The sequence below is a fragment of the Physeter macrocephalus genome, chromosome 6, assembly GCF_002837175.3.
Source record: "Physeter macrocephalus isolate SW-GA chromosome 6, ASM283717v5, whole genome shotgun sequence".
In the NCBI taxonomy this organism is placed as follows: domain Eukaryota; kingdom Metazoa; phylum Chordata; class Mammalia; order Artiodactyla; family Physeteridae; genus Physeter; species Physeter macrocephalus.
Window position 1 is genome coordinate 6,540,310 of NC_041219.1, and position 18,553 is coordinate 6,558,862.

An 18,553-nucleotide genomic window follows, 5' to 3' on the forward strand; every position below is an offset into this window, starting at 1 on the left:
TACTTTACTCTGTATGACAGACTCTAGGTCCATCCACCTCACTACAAATAACTCAGTTTCGTTTCTTTTTATAGCTGAATAATATTCCATTGTATGTATGTGCCACATCTTCTTTATCCATTCATCCGATGATGGACACTTAAGCTGCTTCCATGTCCTGGCTGTTGTAAATAGAGCTGCATTGAACATTTTGGTACATGACTCTTTTTGAATTATGGTTCGAGATGCTGGGCCTTTTAGACATAGATCTACTGTCTGTTACTCACAGTAAATTCCATGTGTCAGGTACCTAGAAGCCTCCTTGAAATACATGTGACAGAACTACACAGATATGTAAGAAATAGTGCATCAGGAATGCTACCAGTACAGAAAATAGAAGACACACAAAATTAAGTTACAAAACATTAAATTATGACAACCAGAAAGTAAATTGATTTCAAAAGAATAGTGTTGATTTATTTTTATTTGTTTTCCTTTGTAAATATAGGCAACTTTTCATTTTACATGTTAATCATAGACTCTTGAAACATGTATTATTAAAACATTCAGAAAAACTATTTTTAGTTGATGTGACATTTTTCCCAGACTAAGTTTGGTATAAAACAGAAATTCCTGAGTTTTATTTATTTTTATTTTGTCTGCCCACGTTTCTTATATGTAACACAAGTCATCAACTAAGAATTTTTTTTTTTTTTTTTTTTTGTAGTATGCGGGCCTCACACTGTCGTGGCCTCTCCCGCTGCGGAGCACAGGCTCCGGACGCGCAGGCTCAGCGGCCATGGCTCACGGGCCCAGCCGCTCCGCGGCATGTGGGATCCTCCCAGACCGGGGCGCGAACCCGGTTCCCCTGCATCGGCAGGCGGACGCGCAACCACTGCGCCACCAGGGAAGCCCAACTAAGAATTTTGAAAACATTTATCTATGTGATCGAACCAAAAATTAGTTCAGAAAATAGTTCATAAAATATTTGTAACTGCAGCCTACCTACTAACAAGAAAATGTTGCTTAACATAGTTCTGGAATTTGAGAAGCCCTAAGAGTTTAAAGATAATGCTAAGTGCATTTACTTCAGCTTTTATTGAGCTCCATTGAAATTGGTCACATCTGGTAGTGTGTTTTAATTAATAGCCAACCTGGAATATAATGTCTTCTATATCAGAAAATAAAACCTGCCCAACAGGTTCAACTCTCTTAACCTGACCAAATTCACATTGTAGCTTAAAGTTGAATTTGGTAAAGACTACCAAATTAATATCTTTTTTTTTTTTTTGATGTGGACCTTTTTTTTTTTTTTTAAAGTCTTTATTGAATTTGTTACAATATTGTTTCTGTTCTGTGTTTTGGTTTTTTGGCCCCAAGGCATGTTGGATCTTAGCTCCCTGACCAGGGATCAAACCTGCACCCCCTGCATTGGAAGGCAAAGTCTTAACCACTGGACCACCAGGGAAGTCCCTAAAATCTTTTATTTAGATACCATTCCCAACCTCCAGAATATTTGGCCCATGTTGTAAAGTACTACTGAGCAATAAAGTGGGAGGAAAAAAGAAAACATGGAAAAAAATCAGCTGTAATTGTCCACTTTCCTAAATGGATTACTTTGACACAGAACATTTAAAATATAAAATTTTGGAGCTGTACACATTAAAAAAATTCATCTAAATTGGTCACTTTATTTTACAGATTAAGAAACTGAAGCCAGAGAGGAGGAACTGATCAGGCTAATACTAACTAGAATTCAGATTTTCTGGTTATTGTTCCATTCAAGGTGTATATTTTTGTATGATGATGACATCCAAAATTTAATAGAATTTGGAGAATAAAGTTAATTATTTTTTCTCTCCAGTTAAATATTTTCTAGAAATTTTACTCATTAATTGATTTCTTATTTTGAGAAATCTTTTTTTGAAAGAAAAATTGAGGTTCAGTTATCATTTATTTAGATAATATTAGGTGCTGAATTTTTATTAGCCTCTGATTTAGGGAAACACCTAGGATGAATAAGCCTGCATATCTTATATTAATTAAGATTTGGTTTATATTTTCCCTGTTACTGGCTTCTTGTCAGATTTTAAGCTATGATTTTAGGATTTTAGCATGACTAAATCTATTTCACGGGTTTTCAACAGAAAGGTGTAAAATGTTTATTTTATCATTTATACTGGTATATTCAGTAACTTTATTCTGAAAGTATCTTGAATTTGAGAGACGTTATTGCATGAGTAGACACTAGTGATACATGTGTTACATGAATTACTTTGCGTTCTTGAAATTTAATTGTTACCAGTCTGTTAAAAAGATTAAAGTTTTTTGAGTTAGTTGTTTGCAAATATTCAGTACAATTTGGAGGCTTTAAAAAATTAGCTTTGTTGGGGTTCCTTGATGGCGCAGTGGTTGTGAGTCCGCCTGCCGATGCAGGGGACACGGGTTCGTGCCCCGGTCGGGGAAGATCCCACATGCCACGGAGCGGATAGGCCAGTGAGCCATGACCGCTGAGCCTGTGCGTCCGGAGCCTGTTCTCCGCAATGGGAGAGGCCACAGCAGTGAGAGGCCCGCGTACCACAAAAAAAAAAAAAATAATTAGCTTTGTTTACATTGTTTAAAAATCTTTTAAATATTACTTCATCAAGCCTGCCTTCTAAAATATAATTTTGACATACCTGTTAATCACCTAGCATTTTATAAATTTTTGTTTTCAAGCAACATACAACATACCAGAGAAATGATCCATTCTCTAATAATCTGAATGGTTACCATATTTAAAGTGTTTCGTAGTTGAGAACAAACTGATACCAATAAAGGTACTACATAGTTCATTCTAGCCTTTCCTCCTTGCTTACCTGTAACTTTCCTGAAGTGGGAAATCTGGCTCCCACCAACCACCATCTATTTTACTTATTGTTTATCTTCAGTAGACATGTATAGTTGTTTCAGCATTACTAATCCATAGCCTTGTAAGGAATCACTTTACCAACCAGAACACAGTGTTTATATAGAGTTCTTTTTTTCTGTTACAGTTACCAGTACAATACCATCTTCCAAAGTTATTTAGGCCAGTACCATTTTCCATGCCCCCTTCAGTGTGGCTGTGTCATACGTTTGTAATACAGTTACTCTTTTGCCAGTGTTGTATTTCTAACCTCCTAGTTGATTTTTAAGATTTGCATACATTCAGCTTTACTTACTCTTCATGTTGTGAAGTTCTATGGATTTCAGGACATGCATAGCATGTGTCCACTCCAGTACCATATAGAATAATTCAATCTCTTTAAAAGTTCCCTCTGTGTCCCCTTTGTAGTCAGTCACTCCTCCAGTTCCCTGGCAACCATTGATCTATTTTCTATCTCTATAGTTTTGCCTTTCCAGAATGTCATGAATGGAAACACTATATGGCCTTTTTGGTCTGGATTCTTTGCCTTAGCAAGTGCATTTAAGATTCTTCCATGTCGCATAAATTAATAGCTTGTTTTTTTTTTAATTGTTGAATAGAATTCTGTTGTGTAGATGTGTTGTTTTATTTATCCATTCACCTATTGAAGAACATCTTCCATGGTATAAACATTCACGTATAGGTGTTGGTATGAGCATAAGTTTTCAGTACACTTTGGTAAATACCTAGGGGCACAATTACTGGGTTGTATGTTAAGTCTATGTTTAACTTTATAAAAAACTGCCAAACCCTTCCAAATGTATTTGCTTTCATTTTTGAAAGATATTTTAGCTAGATTTAGAATTCTTGGTTGATAGTTTTTAAAATTTTTTTTCTATAGTTTAAAAATGTTGAGGGGAGTTCCCTGGTGGCCTACAGGTTAGTATTCTGGGCTTTCACTGCCATGGTCCGGGTTCAATCTCACCTGGTCTGGGAACTGAGATCCCACACCCCTCACCGCCAGAAAAAATCTTGATTACCTCTCCCCTGATTTGCATTGTTTTTGGTGACAAGTTTGCCATCATTTCTATCTCTGTTTCTCTATGTATTCTTTTTTCCCCTTCTGGCTGCTTTATGATTTCTCTATCACTGTTTTTCAGTAGTTTGACTGTCAAATGATGAAGTGTGTTTTTTTGTTCTCCTTAGAGGTTGTTGAAGTTATTGGATCTGTGAGTTTATAGTTCTCAACAAATTTAGGGAAAGTTTGGCCTTTTTTTTCTGTCCTCCTGCTCTTCTACTCTTTCTGGGATACTAATTACATTAATTTTAGACTACTTGATATTGCCCAACAGTTCACTGTCCCTAGTGATGATATCTCACTATTCATTGTCCCATGGTTCCTTTTTTTTTTTTTCTAACCTCTTTTCTCACAGTGTTTAATTTTGGATTTTTTTCTATTGCTATGTCTTCAATTTATTAAGCTTTTCTTTTGGAGTATCTAATCTGCTATTAATCCTATCCAGTGCATGTTTAATTAGAGATATTGAACTTTTATCTCTAGATGATCAGTTTGAGCCTTTAAAAAGTCTTTTAACTTTCAAATAATTATAAATTCATAAGATACAAAAATAGTACAAGGAGGTCCCAAATGCCCATCACCTATCTTCCTCCAGTGATGTCATCTTACATAACTGTAGTGCATTGTCAAAACCAGAAATCGGTATAACTTATTAGACTGCAAATTAATTCACTTTACCCTTTTCTGCATGCATTCACTTTTTTGTATATTTTTATCATTCTGTGCTATTTTTCACATGTGTAGAGTCGTATAACCACCACTACCAAAAGCAAGATACAGAACCTTTCTGTCACCATAAAAAAAAAATTCCTCTTTCTGCCAACTTAGGTATTTTTTGATACCTTGAATTTCTTTTAATTTAAAAAAATTTTTATTTATTTATTTATTTTTGGCTGAGTTGGGTCTTTGTTGCTGCTCAGGGCTTTCTCTAGTTGCGGCGAGCTGGGCCTACTCTTTGTTGCAGTGCTTGGGCTTCTTATTGCAGTGGCTTCTCTTGTTGCGGAGCATGGGCTCTAGGTGCACAGGCTTCAGTAGTTGTGGCACGTGTGCTCAGTAGTTGTGGCTCACAGGCTCTTAGAGCATAGGCTAAGTAGTTGCAGCGCACGGGATTAGTTGCTCCGCGGCACGTGGGATCTTCCCGGACCAGGGCTGGAACCTGTGTTCCCTGCATTGGCAGGCAGATTCTTAACCACTGTTCTACCAGGGAAGCCCCAATACCTTGCCTTTCTGGTATTATGTTCATAGTTTTCTTTATTTGCTTGAATGTATGGAATACATTTACAATACCTCTTTAAGCCACTAATTCTATTATCATCTGTATCATTGCTGATTTATTTCCATTTATTATATTTCACCTTGTTTTGGGTTGTATTTCCTGCTTCTTTACATGGCTAGTGTTTCTGTTTGGATGCCAAACATTTAATTTTACATTATTTAATGATGGTTTTTGTTGTATTGTTTTAAATATTGTTGGGCTTTGTTGAGGGGTACATTTATGGTACTTAGAATTCTTTTGATCTTTTTGAGGCTTGGTTTTAAGCTCTCTTAGTGCTGGTCAAGAACATACTTTAGTTTAAAGCTTCTTTGGTTTCATTACTGAGGTTTTCGTTACCTTCTGAACTCTATTCAGTACCCCGTGTGTTAAGAGGTCCTACTCTCGTTGATGGGAACATGAGCTCTGGGGATTGTTCTGACTACTCCTTTCCAGAGGCTTTTTCTTCAGATTCAGTAGTTTTTTTCACATGCATGCATAAATCATTACTTAAACCTTGAGGGGACTCTCTCTCCATATCTTTGGAGTTCTTTGCAGCTTCCTTCTCTCCATTTGCCCTGCAGATTCTAGCTGTCTTGATTTTTTTCCCCTAACTCTGAACTCTTTTTCCTTAACTCACTGAGACTGTTGTGCTCCAGTTGGGTTCCAACGCCTAACCCCCTCCCTGTGTTTCAGCCTTGTAACTCTACAGGCAATAGAGCTTACTTCTTTTGTTTTTTTCTCTTGATGAGCTCTGTCCTGAGATGGTGTTCAGTGTCTGAAAATCATTGTTTCATACATTTTTTTCTAGTTTTCTAGTTATCTAAGGTAGGAAGGTAAATATAGTCTCTGTTTTTCTGTCTTGGAAGGTATCCCTGCCTTATAGAAAATTTCATTTTAGTTTTATAAATATTTGTCTTTTCTGACTTTTTAAATATTTATAGGACTTTGTGGGAAAAGCAGTGCATAAACTTTAATAAATTAAGGCACCTAGGGTGCATGTTCTCTCTCACATTTTCTTCTTTTCACATATTCTCTGTGTCACACATATATTCACATCCTTTTTTATCTGTTCACTGTCCTTTCATTCCTAATATGATGAGTATCAACACAATCTGTTATTGAACATCTTTGTTTAATATAAGATAGTGGTAACAAATGTTAGCTTTTCATGTTTACCCAGAAGAAAATAGAGTGCCTTCATTTCTTTTTCCCTTTACTGAAAGGAGATAATGATTTTTAGTTATTGTTCATTATTGAATGTTGATTCCTATATTGGTTAGAACACATACAGGCATACATCTTGTTTCATTGTGTTGCAGGAAGGGGGACCCCTTCCCCTCCAGGGCCCGAGAGTGGGCTCTTGTCTAACACTCGGCAATGAATTGTCCGAGGAGACACATGTGCTGACAAAGCAGGAGACTATTGGGAAGTGGCGCCCATGTGGAGAGCAGCAGGGTAAGGGAACCCAGGAGAACTGCTCTACCACGTGGCTCGCAGTCTTGGGGTTTTATGGTGATGGGGTTAGCTTCCGGGCATTCATTCTGACTCAGGGTTCTTCTGGTGGTGCACGTGTCGTTCAGGCAAGATGGATTCCAGCGAGAAGGATTCTGGGAGGTTGGTAGGACATATGGACTGGTCTCTCCTCTCCTTTTGACCTTTCCCGAATTCTTCCGGTTGGTGGTAGCTTGTTAGTTCTGTGTTCCTTACCAGGACCTCCTGTTGTAAGATAACTCAAGCAAGTGGTTACTGTTGGTTCTGGCCAGGGCAGGCGGTTTCTGTCAGTGGTTCCCTTAACAACTGCACTTTGCTTTATTGTGCTTTGTGTTTTTACAAATGGAAGGTTTGTGGTAATCCTGCATCAAACAAGTCTATGGGTATTGTTTTTCCAACAGCATTTGCTCACTTCACGTCTCCATCACATTTTGGAACTTGAAATATTACAGACTTTTTCATTATTCTTATATTTGTTTTGGTGGTCTGTGATCGGTGATCTTTGGTGTTAGTATTGCAAAAAGATGATGACTCACTGGAGGCTCCAGTGACGGTTAACATTTTTTAACAATAAAGTGTTTTTTAGTTACGGGATGTACATTGTTTTTTTAGACATAATGCTATTGTATACTTAATAGACTATAGTGTAAACATAACTTATATGCATTAGGAAATGAAAAAGTTTGTATGACTTGCTTTATTGTGGTATTTGCTTTATTGCTGTGATCTGGAACTGAACCTGCAGTATCTTGTAGGTATGCCTATAGTGGCTGTTGTTTGAAACCCTAAGCCATGAAATACTTGAAGTTGTCCCAAGATGGGGAAACAAAAGAAACAAAACAAGCTTTACTTTTGTACTAAATCCATAGTATTCCAAAGTTAATATTTTTTTTAAATCAGGTAAATGTACAGATTAAATATTTTTAATATTATTTAGCATATAAAGTCCTAATTTTATATATATATATAATGTTATGCTGTTGAAAATAGAATAGCCTTGCCTGATTTTAGATTTCTAACATATCTTTTGACGAAACTGGTACAAATGGAAGATAGTGCATGGACTTTAAACTTATTCTTAAACTTATTTAAGAAGGAAAACATGCTTATTTTCTAAGAAAAAACTGAAATTTTACACTTAATGTCCATTGAATTCAGACTTGTCATGAACGTGTTAATAGTAAAGCAGGTACTGTTTTAAACTCTCTTGATATTATAAAATACATTAAAACAGGGTTAATGTTGTTTAGGGGATGCATAACAAATAGGTTTGTTCTCATTTTGTGACAGTCATGAACATTTAAGTTGGAGCTGAATGTATGTCACTTAACTATTCTTGAACATCCAATTCAGTAGATAGTTTTTCTTTATGAATAACCTAATTCCTTGCTAGGAGTATATTTATAGCAGTAAATATACTTATGCTTTAAAAAACCTTTCTCCTTTGTTACTTTTGAGAGAGACATTTAATTCCAGTAGTACATATAAATTTGGTAATGCACATTTACATTTTTGGCCATAGAGCCAGGCATCTTTGAAGTATTTCAGCCAAACATTTACAAAGCAAGATGGTCAAAATTAAGTAAAAGTATATAGCACCCACTAACTTGGGGTCAGGCATAAGAGATGAGGTGGAGTGTAGGTTTTCAGTACATGAATTCTTTTTAAAACTTTAATAATATTAATGTTTAATGTTTTCCTTGAACATTTTTCTGACCTTCTCACTAGATTGCTTTTTAGACGTAATCCATGTGTATGTGTATGTGCATGTTTGTTGGTTTTAGTAAAATTGATTCATACTTCTTACGAAATTAAATTAGATGTTTTTATTATCCTCTCTGAAAGTAAATTTTGTCTAATATTAAATAATTGCTCTAAATTTGAATATTATTTTTAGTGGTTAGCAACTATGGTTAATTCAGTAGGTATACTAACTTACTACTTTCCTGGGGTAAACATTTTACTAAAAGTTAGGTAAAGGTAAAAGTAAGACTAATCTTAAAAACGACTATTTACAAATTCTTTGTAGATACCACTTTTGAATTTTTGGTCTTTCATTTTCAATTTACGTTTTTGAGTTAGCATCTCTAGCGACTATTACCTCTGCTTCGGTGATTGATTTTTTTTTTTTTTTTTTTTTTTTTTTTGTACCTGAGGTTTACAGTGCCTAGTTATTTTGGACTTATTTAGCTCTGTCCAGGTTAAGAAATAAGCCCCATTATTTTTCTGCCCTAATGTAAAAAAGCAAATTCTATTAAAGTATGCATGAAATTGGAGGATTGAAGGACAAAGGCTTCCAGAAAGTTGACATGTGTTGCTACTCTTCATTGGAGTAAATTTTAATAGAATATTGAGTTAGGTTTGCATCTATTAATCACCCTAACATTATAGGATGAATTCCCCGTCTTATGGCATAGGAATAAACCTCATAAACTGAATGAATAGCGGCTGTATAAATAAGCATTTTTAGGAGAGGGATTTGAAATTAAATGACTGAATCTGAATTAATTGAACATTTCTGAGACTAACAGGAGGATGTTTATTTAAAAGAAAAAAGAAATGTGTCAATTCAGGGCTGAACTTTTTTGTCCACTCCATTTTTATTCACTGTAAGTTTCTTCCTATGTATGAGGTCTGGCAGACAGTTTTAATTGGAAGGGAAAGGTCTTCATATTTAATAACTTCTATCTCAAATAAAATATGTCTGCCAGTCTAGCCCTCCCTGGATGGTTAAGAGGAAGATCAGTTAGGATATAAAAAGAGTACTTTTTGGTTTTGTTTTCTTTGTATCGTATTGGATATTTTTGCTGCTGTTCATATGTTTACATGTTAGTAATTTTGACGGCTTTTGGATAATTCCACTCTAGAGGGAGAACTGGTGGGCGGTCCTTCCTGTGACACGACCCTTGAGTGACAGTTCTATTTGATTGCCTCCAGTACTGTGAGGAAAGGACACGACTCTATGGTGAGGACTGATGGACATACATTATCTGAGAAAAGAAACTACCAGGTAAGATCAAAATTTTTTTTCCTTTTTTCTGTTGGTCATATAGTTACATGAACTGTTTAACATGTTGTATTTAATTGGAATCAGGTTGGATACACCTGAGTTTGAAAAATTGGGGTTATAATTTTAAAAATACGTATGTTGGGTTTGACAGTTGAAATAGTGGGAACATTTTTCAGAATAAAGCATGCTTATAATAAATGTATATTTATTCTTATAAATAATGTATTCTTATAATGTATATATATTCTTTTAGTGTCAGAACATAAATTTTCTGGTGTGTATATCTGTGTCAAAACTTAGATTATCTAAAACAGAATTTATGACTTCATGGCTAGATTCAGAGCTAGTATTCCATAAAACAAAATGTTGATTGCTTTTATACATATTATTTCTAGAAGACTAAATCTGAAGTCTTAGGCTCTATTCGGGGTACTAGAGCATCACAGGAATGTAGACAAAGTTGGTTAGAGTATAGAAGAAATAGAAATGAAAATCCCAGGGTACTCAGATTCTATTGAATTTGTCATTAGCTTGCTGTCCTTATAATGCTAGATTCTTGTTTTCTCATTTATTAAGTTAGTTAATAATATCCATCCCCTATGAAATATGTAAGGATGCTGAAAGGATGTTTGAAGTGTAATATTCCTGTTTTCTTTCTGAGCTTTTAAAAGAAGGTGAATTTTAAAGATAGTGCTATTAAATAGTGATTTTTAAAACTCTGACATTTGAATTTAATTTTTTCAAAGAAAATCTGCTTTATTCATTTGATAATAATTTAATATCAAATTATGTAATGACTCACAATACACAGTAGTTCATAGTTAAGTAGGAATAAGCTTTCGGCTTCTTTCACAAATACGTATCCAGCCTCCCTCTCTCCCTTCCACCCACAAGTTTTGTTCCCTCCAGGCTGTGAAGGCAACTAGTGTGATAGCAGCAGCTTTTGTTAACTCACCATTTATCTTCTAATCATTTATTTTAGCCCAGTTAGTCTTTTCTTCCCTCAGATTGGAACAGTGAACACTGGAGAAAATTGTAAATGGGTCTTCATGGTGAGATAACAAAGAGCCTTTGAACACAGGACTTAGGTTCTGGTTTGGGCACTGTCCATAATGAAAAGTAGTGTCATATTTAACCTTTCTACAATTTGCCCTAATTTTATGTCTGAAGTTTCTTGCCAGATTTTTATAATTTTAATAAGCCAGAGTAAGCTGTGGCTATGCAGAATCAGTTCTCCGTGTAACCTTTTCTGTTCTGAATTGTTTTTATAGAATTGATCAACATGGCCTCTGTTCATTTACTTATACTTGCTGTAACTCCTCCTGCCTCACAACCACTTCCAACTACCTTGACTCATAAGATTTTAATTGGTTACACTACTTGGGTTGTTGTATCTTTTGATAGATTCTGCTAAATTATTTTAAGAATATCGTGATTCTAGATTGTGTGGCTTTGCAGTGTTTATAATCCAGTTTGTAAAGCGTAAGTATAGAACTTTTGTATGATCACACAATATGATTAATTTACTTTATGGAATCATATTAATAAAGAATTCCAAATTTTACACTTAAGAAAGGAATAAAAGGAGATTATATTTTATACATGAAGAGATTTCCTAATTCCTGTTCATTCTACTCTAAGAAAATGGTTTAGAGTCACACTGTTTCAGTCACATTATTTACAAATAATCCAGGGTTTTTAGCTTACCTGAAAATGTATTCTTGGTTAGGGTTCTTCTGCCTGAAAATATTTTCCCTTTTCTTGTTACTTAGTGACAATTAATGCATGTTGAAATATTCTTGGAAACACTTGTTTAAATTGCCATTGTAAAATTATTTTTAAAAGCCTCTTTTGAAAAATACATGTATAGAAATATAATTTTCTATCTGATAATTATGATAAGTATATTAAGAGCATATGGGAAATTCAAAGGAATAGTAGATAAATTACTAATATTTATATTGGTAGCACTAAGAGTTTGTATATGCTGAGATGAAATGATCTGGATTTTTAACAATTCCATTTCGGAGGAATTTTATTTGTTGTTTTTCATGGATAAAGTAGGATTTCTTTGTAGCCGTGTTTATACTCATTAATTTATCTTTGAGGCCTTTTGTTTTTGGAGGGTACTTGATGTCTTATAGTGTTATTTAAGCATTCTGATAATAATAAGCTAATAGTCCAGAGTTTAATAAAAAGGATACTGTTTCCCCAGTTCTCCTTTCATTGTGGACTTGATTAGACTTAGGAACTCATTTGGGAAGGTGCATTCCCTCAGCTTTGTGCTAAAACCTAATGACTTTTAAATGGGTGTTGGTTGAAGTATTGATTTTTCTATTGGTATCTACTTTTTGTGTTTCATTTCTTACTATGAATTTAAGCCCAGTTAAAAGTTTTTTGAGTATGACTAGAGTAGTTGAAGTTTATTTGCATAGACACACTGGTATATTAGTTCAGATGAGATAATTTAATTATATAAATGGTTTATAGTTTATTCTTTTAGAAAGATTGTCAAGCTTCTTCCAAGGAAATGTAACTCCAGTTTTTGGCTAGAATTTTCTTTTCTTTCTCTAATTTACACTAATTTATTCCAACTATGAGCATGCACAAACCTAACCATATTAATTACCAGGTTAACTTACCAGTGCCTTCTTCCCCTCTCTTATATAATGCAGACGAGCTCCTAAACATTACATGTAATCTTTGCACATTCTGACCCCGCATACTTTTATTTCCATTGTCTCCTCTGTTTGCTTATAGTTAGTTTTTCCATTGAATAATATAAAACTGCTTTTAAATCTCCATGCTATGCACTTTTACGCTTTACGCCTTTACTTGTTTGGGTCCCTCTTCATGTAATGCCTCACCTTTCTTCCATGATTCAAGAATTAGGTATCAATACTTTCAGAAGCCATTTTGTGATGGGCTTCAGCATTCCTTCCCCTTGCTTTTGTAGCTTTTGTGCATACTTCTAGTTTAGTGTGTACCATGATACAATGTAGTTATGTTTATTTTTCCTTGTCTTACTGTAGCCCTGTGCTGTCCAATGTGCTGTCCAGCACCGTAGGCACTAGCCATAAGTGGTGTTTAAATTCATTTAAACAAAATAAAATAATTTAATTTCTCAGTCACATCGACCACATTTCAAATGCTCAATAGTTACATGCTGTTAATGGCCACCATATTGAACAGTGCAGATATAGAACTTTTCCATTATTGCACAGAGTTGTATTAGACAGTGCTACTGTATGTTACAAGCGTCTTGAAAACTGGAGCCATATTTATTTTGGTACTACCTGTACCTAGCATGGTTTCAGTTACATAATAGGTGTTGAAATGCATGTTGTTTCAATAAAATTAAATAAAACAAAGAAAGAGGTGACAGGAAGAAACTGCAAAGCGTGCTGGGGGAAATGCTACTTATATATATATCTCTCCAAGATTTTTAGAATGCTACTTTGAGGTCATTGATCACATCATATGCTAGCTAGTTCAGTGTATGTTATTTATAAACTAGATCTAATGTATCCTAGTCTGTATGTTCCTTAAGAATACCTCATTATCTGGGGCTTCCCTGGTGGCGCAGTGGTTGAGAGTCCACCTGCAGATGCAGGGGACACGGGTTCGTGCCCCGGTCCGGGAGGATCCCACGTGCCGCGGAGCAGCTGGTCCCGTGAGCCATGGCCTCTGGGCCTGCGCGTCCGGAGCCTGTGCTTCGCAACGGGAAAGGCCACGACAGCAAGAGGCCCGCGTAAAAAAGAATGCCTCATTATCTAGAATACCACATTAACTTTGTGGAATAAATCCTGTCAGAGAATGATGGCAGTGATTGTATTGCTTTTTCCTCCTCTCTCCCCCTGCCATTAACTATTTTATTTCCTTTCTATTAGTTTTTTAAATTACAGAGCTATAGAATGTGAACGTTTACCTTCACAATTTTACTTTTAACAGTTCAGTGTGTATCTTTTCTAGTGATTATATAGGTGCAAATGTGATTTGTTGTCTTTGTTTTTAACAAATATGCGTTTTTCTACAGCTTGCATATTGTACTTAATGGAGATATTTCCATGTCCCACCCTTCCACTGCCTCCTTCCCCAGAAGTACTCAGTTGTTTGAATTTTGTTTTATTCTTTCTGTTTTTATATTTTTATTACATATATATTTCAGTATATAGGTGCATCTTTATGTATTATGTGGCAATTTTTGGAAAACTGGTTCCCTATATTCTGTTATTTTGAATAGGAAAAAAAATAATGACTTTCCAGCCCACCCCAAACCGTAAACAATTTCCCAGATATTGCTAAAACACTCAACACCTATCTGACATTTCAGATATCTGACAATTCTGTGTGATGTAAAGCATTTAAAACACAAGTTTCCTAATTATTTAACAATCAGTGGTGCACATACAAACTCATCTGGTAGGTGTGCTTCCATTCAGTATGCAAGAGTATTGTACAATACTGTATACAAATTACATTTTTTTCTTTTGCACTGCAGTAAAAATTTAATGTAAACCAGCAATGAAGTACCCCATTTCTTTTATTATAAGTGATAACACATTATTGAAAATTTTTATCTTTCTGCTATCAGGATGTATTTTACACCTGATGGTCTCTTAGAGTCAGTTGTAACATAGTAGCTTATAACCTTTTCTTGATAGCTTCTAGTATGATTGAAAACAGCACCAGCATCAAAGCACTTGGAATCTGATATATTACATACTTTAAAGATGCATAATATAAAGAACATTTAAAATGGAAAAGAATTTTTGAAAAATGAATACTTAGCAGTTCAAGAGTTGTCAGAATAGATCTAGTGCATAGAGCAGAAAGACAGAGGCTTTAGACATCCTTGCTGTTTGGCACTGGGTTAAGGTGAGCAAGAGTGAGCTGAGGAAGGAATTTGTTCAAAAATAAGTACGTGAAATCAGCGAACTGGTTCACAGTTCATTGCTCTTGAAACTCTTGGAAACAAATGGCTGTAGCCACAGGATGAAGGAAGGGGAATAAAAAAACTCAAATTGCATGACTGTTAAGTTGTCTTCACTTGCAGTTATATAATTCCTGCTAAAACGAGATCACTTTTGTAATTGCACTTTAAATGTGATGCTTCTGCTCATGTCACCATCATATTATCAGGAGCAAAAGTTATTTTGACTCCATGACCTAAATATTTGTTTCAAATAAATTTTGACATTTATTTGTCATTCATGGCTCATCTTTTTCTTCTTCCTCTGGCCAACCAAAAACATCAAATTAAATGAATTCCCACGTTCCTCATTGGTTGGCTTATTACATGATGCTAACGATGTTGGTCTTTCTTTGAATGCATTATATGTTCTGATACTTTTTTACTCATCTTTTGAAATCATCAAATGAGGTGACATTTGTTTTCCAAAAAGCAAGTTTCACTAAGATACATGGTTCTATGGCACTCTTAGTATCTTAGTAATTTTTTCACAGTGCCCCTGGGCCAACAAATGTTAACAGTTTTGTTAAATTAAGTAAGTAGGTCTAAACCACTTACATAGTTCAGGTGGTATCTGATATCTGACAGGTATCTGACGTATTTCCTGAGAAGATTTAAAATATTTGGCGGCATCCTTTAGTGTTCACGGTGGTGCTCCTTTGGGAACTTAGCTCTAGGCTTTTACACATGAAATATTGTGTTCTCTTTCAGAAGTACATTTTATATTTAAGTAATTTGCCCCAATCATGAAAATGGAATGTGTTCATCATTAAATAGAAAGTTAAAACATTAGTGTAGATACTTCTATCAATCAGAAAATATAGAAGCAAAGTTACTGTTTTTTTAATTGAAGTATAGTTGATTTACAGTGTTGTGTTAATTACTGCTGTACAGCAAAGTGATTCAGTTATACATATATATACTTTTTAAAAAATATTCTTTTCCGTTATAGTTTATCATAGGATATTGAATATTGTTCTCTGTGCTATACAGTAGGACCTTGTTGTTTATCCATCCTATTGGATATATACCTATATATCAATATATATGTAGATATATATAAAAGCTTACATCTACTAACCCCAACCTGCCACTCCATCCCTCCCCTAACCCCTGCCCCCTTGGTAACCACCAGTCTGTTCTCTGTGTCTGTGATTCTTTTTCATAGATAGGTTCATTTGTGTGATATTTTAGATTCCACATTTAAGTGATATCATATGGTATTTGTCTTTCTCTTTCTGCCTGACTTAGTATGATGATCTCTAGTTGCATCCATGTTGCTGCAAATGGCATTATTTCAGTCTTTTTTATGGCTGAGTAGTATTCCATTGCATATGTACCACATCTTCTTTATCCGTTCATCTGTTGATGGACAGATGTCTCCATGTCTTGGCTATTGAAAATAGTGCTACTATGAACATTGGGGGTGCGTGTATCTTCTTGAATTACAGTTTTGTCAGGGTATATGCCCAGGAGTAGGATTCCTGGATCATATGGCAACTCTGTTTTTAGTTTTTTGAGGAACCTCCATAGTGGCTGCACCAATTTATATTCCCACCACAGTGTGAGAGTGTTCCCTTTTCTCCACACCCTCTCCAGCATTTATTATTTGTAGACTTTTTAATGATGGCTATTCTGATTGGTGTGAGGTAGTACCTCATTGTAGTTTTGATTTGCATTACTCTAGTAATCAGCAATGGTGAGTATCTTTTCATATGTGTATTGGCCATCTGTATGTCTTCTTTGGGAAAATGTCTATTTAGGTCTTCTGCCCATTTTTCGATTTGATTTTGTTGTTGTTGTTATTGAATTGTATGAGCTGTTTGTATATTTTGGAAATTAAGCCCTTGTCGGTTGCATCATTTACAAATATTTTCTCACAGTCCCTAGATTGTCTTTTCATTTTGTTTATGGTTTCCTTTGCTGTGCAAAAGCTTATAAGCTTGATTAGGTCCCATTTGTTTATTTTTGCTTTTATTTCTATTGCTTTGGGAGACTGACCTAAGAAAACACTGGTGCATAGTTAACCTTTTAAAATATAATCTCAGGCCTTACTTAGATTCTGGGATGATTGCACTGACGGTGACAGCTTAGTTTTTTGTTTTTTTAATCTTTCTGAATTCCCATATAAAAATAGAACAACTAGATAGAAAACCAAAACCCATGAAAACATATGTAACAAAAACTGCGGATGAAATATCTCCATGAATCTCAAAATATAAGCAGGTGAAAGTCAAACAAAAGACATAAATTTATCAGTTTTTATGCATAAAAACATAGAAACATTGGGGTTTCTGGACCTGAGCTTAGAAGCACCTCAAAGTGGTGAAGAGCCATTTTGAAAGTGGTAAGTGTGATTAGCCAATTTGAAATTGGGGAGGTTTTACCCACTTTATTAGATCAGGGTAAGGGACCTGTGGTGAGGCCTAACGTGACTTGAGCCGCCTAGCTCTGAACTCTCAAGACTGACCCACCAGTGCTCCCTTCCAGGACCCTGTTGAGAAGTTTCTGGGAGTGGAATCAAAATTGAGCAGGATAGGGACAACAGAGACAGAGGAAAGAGAAGGAGCAGATTAAAGTGGGAGAGGGGAACAGAGCCAAGAAAACCTCAGAAAACTTGCCATTGTACTTTTAGAGACTGCATGAAAACAACAGAAGAGGGAGCTTTATGAAGTTAGAGAAGTTTTCTGAACCATGTCGTAGTCTCAAATTTTATGAAAATTAAATTCACAAAAGGTCTTCTAGGAATATGTTTAGGTGTGTTTATAACCAGTTTTTGAGTCCTGTCAACAGTGTTCATATTGATCTGACATTTAATAATGTCAAATGTTAAATTTTTCAAATTTATTGAGGTTGTTTGAGACATATTTCCCTATTGAAATTAAGTAAAAGAAGATATTCTCATGTCTTTTTAAAGATTTTTAATTTTGTCTTTCATGTTTAAATCCTTCTGAGATTGATTTTTTTTTTTTTTTTTTTGCGGTACGCGGACCTCTCACTGTTGTGGCCTCTCCCGTTGCGGAGCACAGGCTCCGGACGTGCAGGCTCAGTGGCCATGGCTCACGGGCCTAGCTGCTCCGCAGCATGTGGGATCTTCCCAGACCGGGACACGAACCCGTGTCCCCTGCATCGGCAGGCGGACTCTCAACCCCTGCGCCACCAGGGAAGCCCTGAGATTGATTTTTGTATATGGTTTGCGGAGACCAAATTCCTTTTCTTGGCATAAAGATAATCAATTATATTAGCATCATGTATTGATTTTGTTCTTTCTTCCTCCTAATCGGCAGTGCTCTGTTATAAATCAGTTTGTTTATATTTGTGTGTCTGTTTCTTATATCTGTATTTTATTATTTTGATGTGTTTGTCTCTGCCTGCACCAGTGTTCCACTTTTTTAACTACTATAGCTTTGTGTTAAATCTTCGTGTCTGTCTCTCCACCTTGGTCTTTATTATTGTCTTGACTTTCTTGGCCTTTTGTTCAGTGACAAATTTAGAATTTGGAAAAAAAAAAGGCGTGTTTACAAGTGGAATTTTATTGACTTCATTTTTATTTGGGGAAGAAATGATATGTTTATGTTATTCTTCCTGTCCCTGAATTCATACACTGAGGTCTTCTGTATTTTCTCTCAGTAAAGTTGTATTTTTTTAAATAATGGAATTATAAATCTTTAGTCAGAGTTATACATGAGTACTTTTTGTTGCTCTTTTTTGGTAAATTGTATTTTTTAAATTATATTTTGTAGATGTTACATTGACATTACATTATAGATGTTATATTGACATACAGTTGACTTTTAAATTTGATTACTGTTTTTTTGGCTGCGTCGGGTCTTAGTTGCGGCACACGGGGTCTTCGTTGAGGCATGCGGGATCTTCCATTG

At 35.2% G+C, this 18,553-nt stretch overlaps 1 protein-coding gene across 8 annotated transcripts in view; it reads left to right on the forward strand.

Annotated features, from left to right (window-relative positions):
• Nucleotides 1-18,553, forward strand: part of CNOT2 (CCR4-NOT transcription complex subunit 2) — a 117,326-nt gene that overhangs the window by 35,935 nt on the left and 62,838 nt on the right. For 5 of the 8 annotated variants that reach the window (XM_028490389.2, XM_007106594.4, XM_055085206.1 and 2 more), the window contains one exon: nucleotides 9,628-9,700. In XM_028490389.2, the coding sequence (XP_028346190.1) occupies nucleotides 9,653-9,700 (48 nt within the window). In that variant the 5' untranslated portion in view covers nucleotides 9,628-9,652. Of the gene's footprint in view, nucleotides 1-9,557; nucleotides 9,701-18,553 lie in introns of those variants that run through there. The other 3 variants (XM_024122836.3, XM_055085204.1, XM_007106595.4) reach the window with 1 other exon arrangement.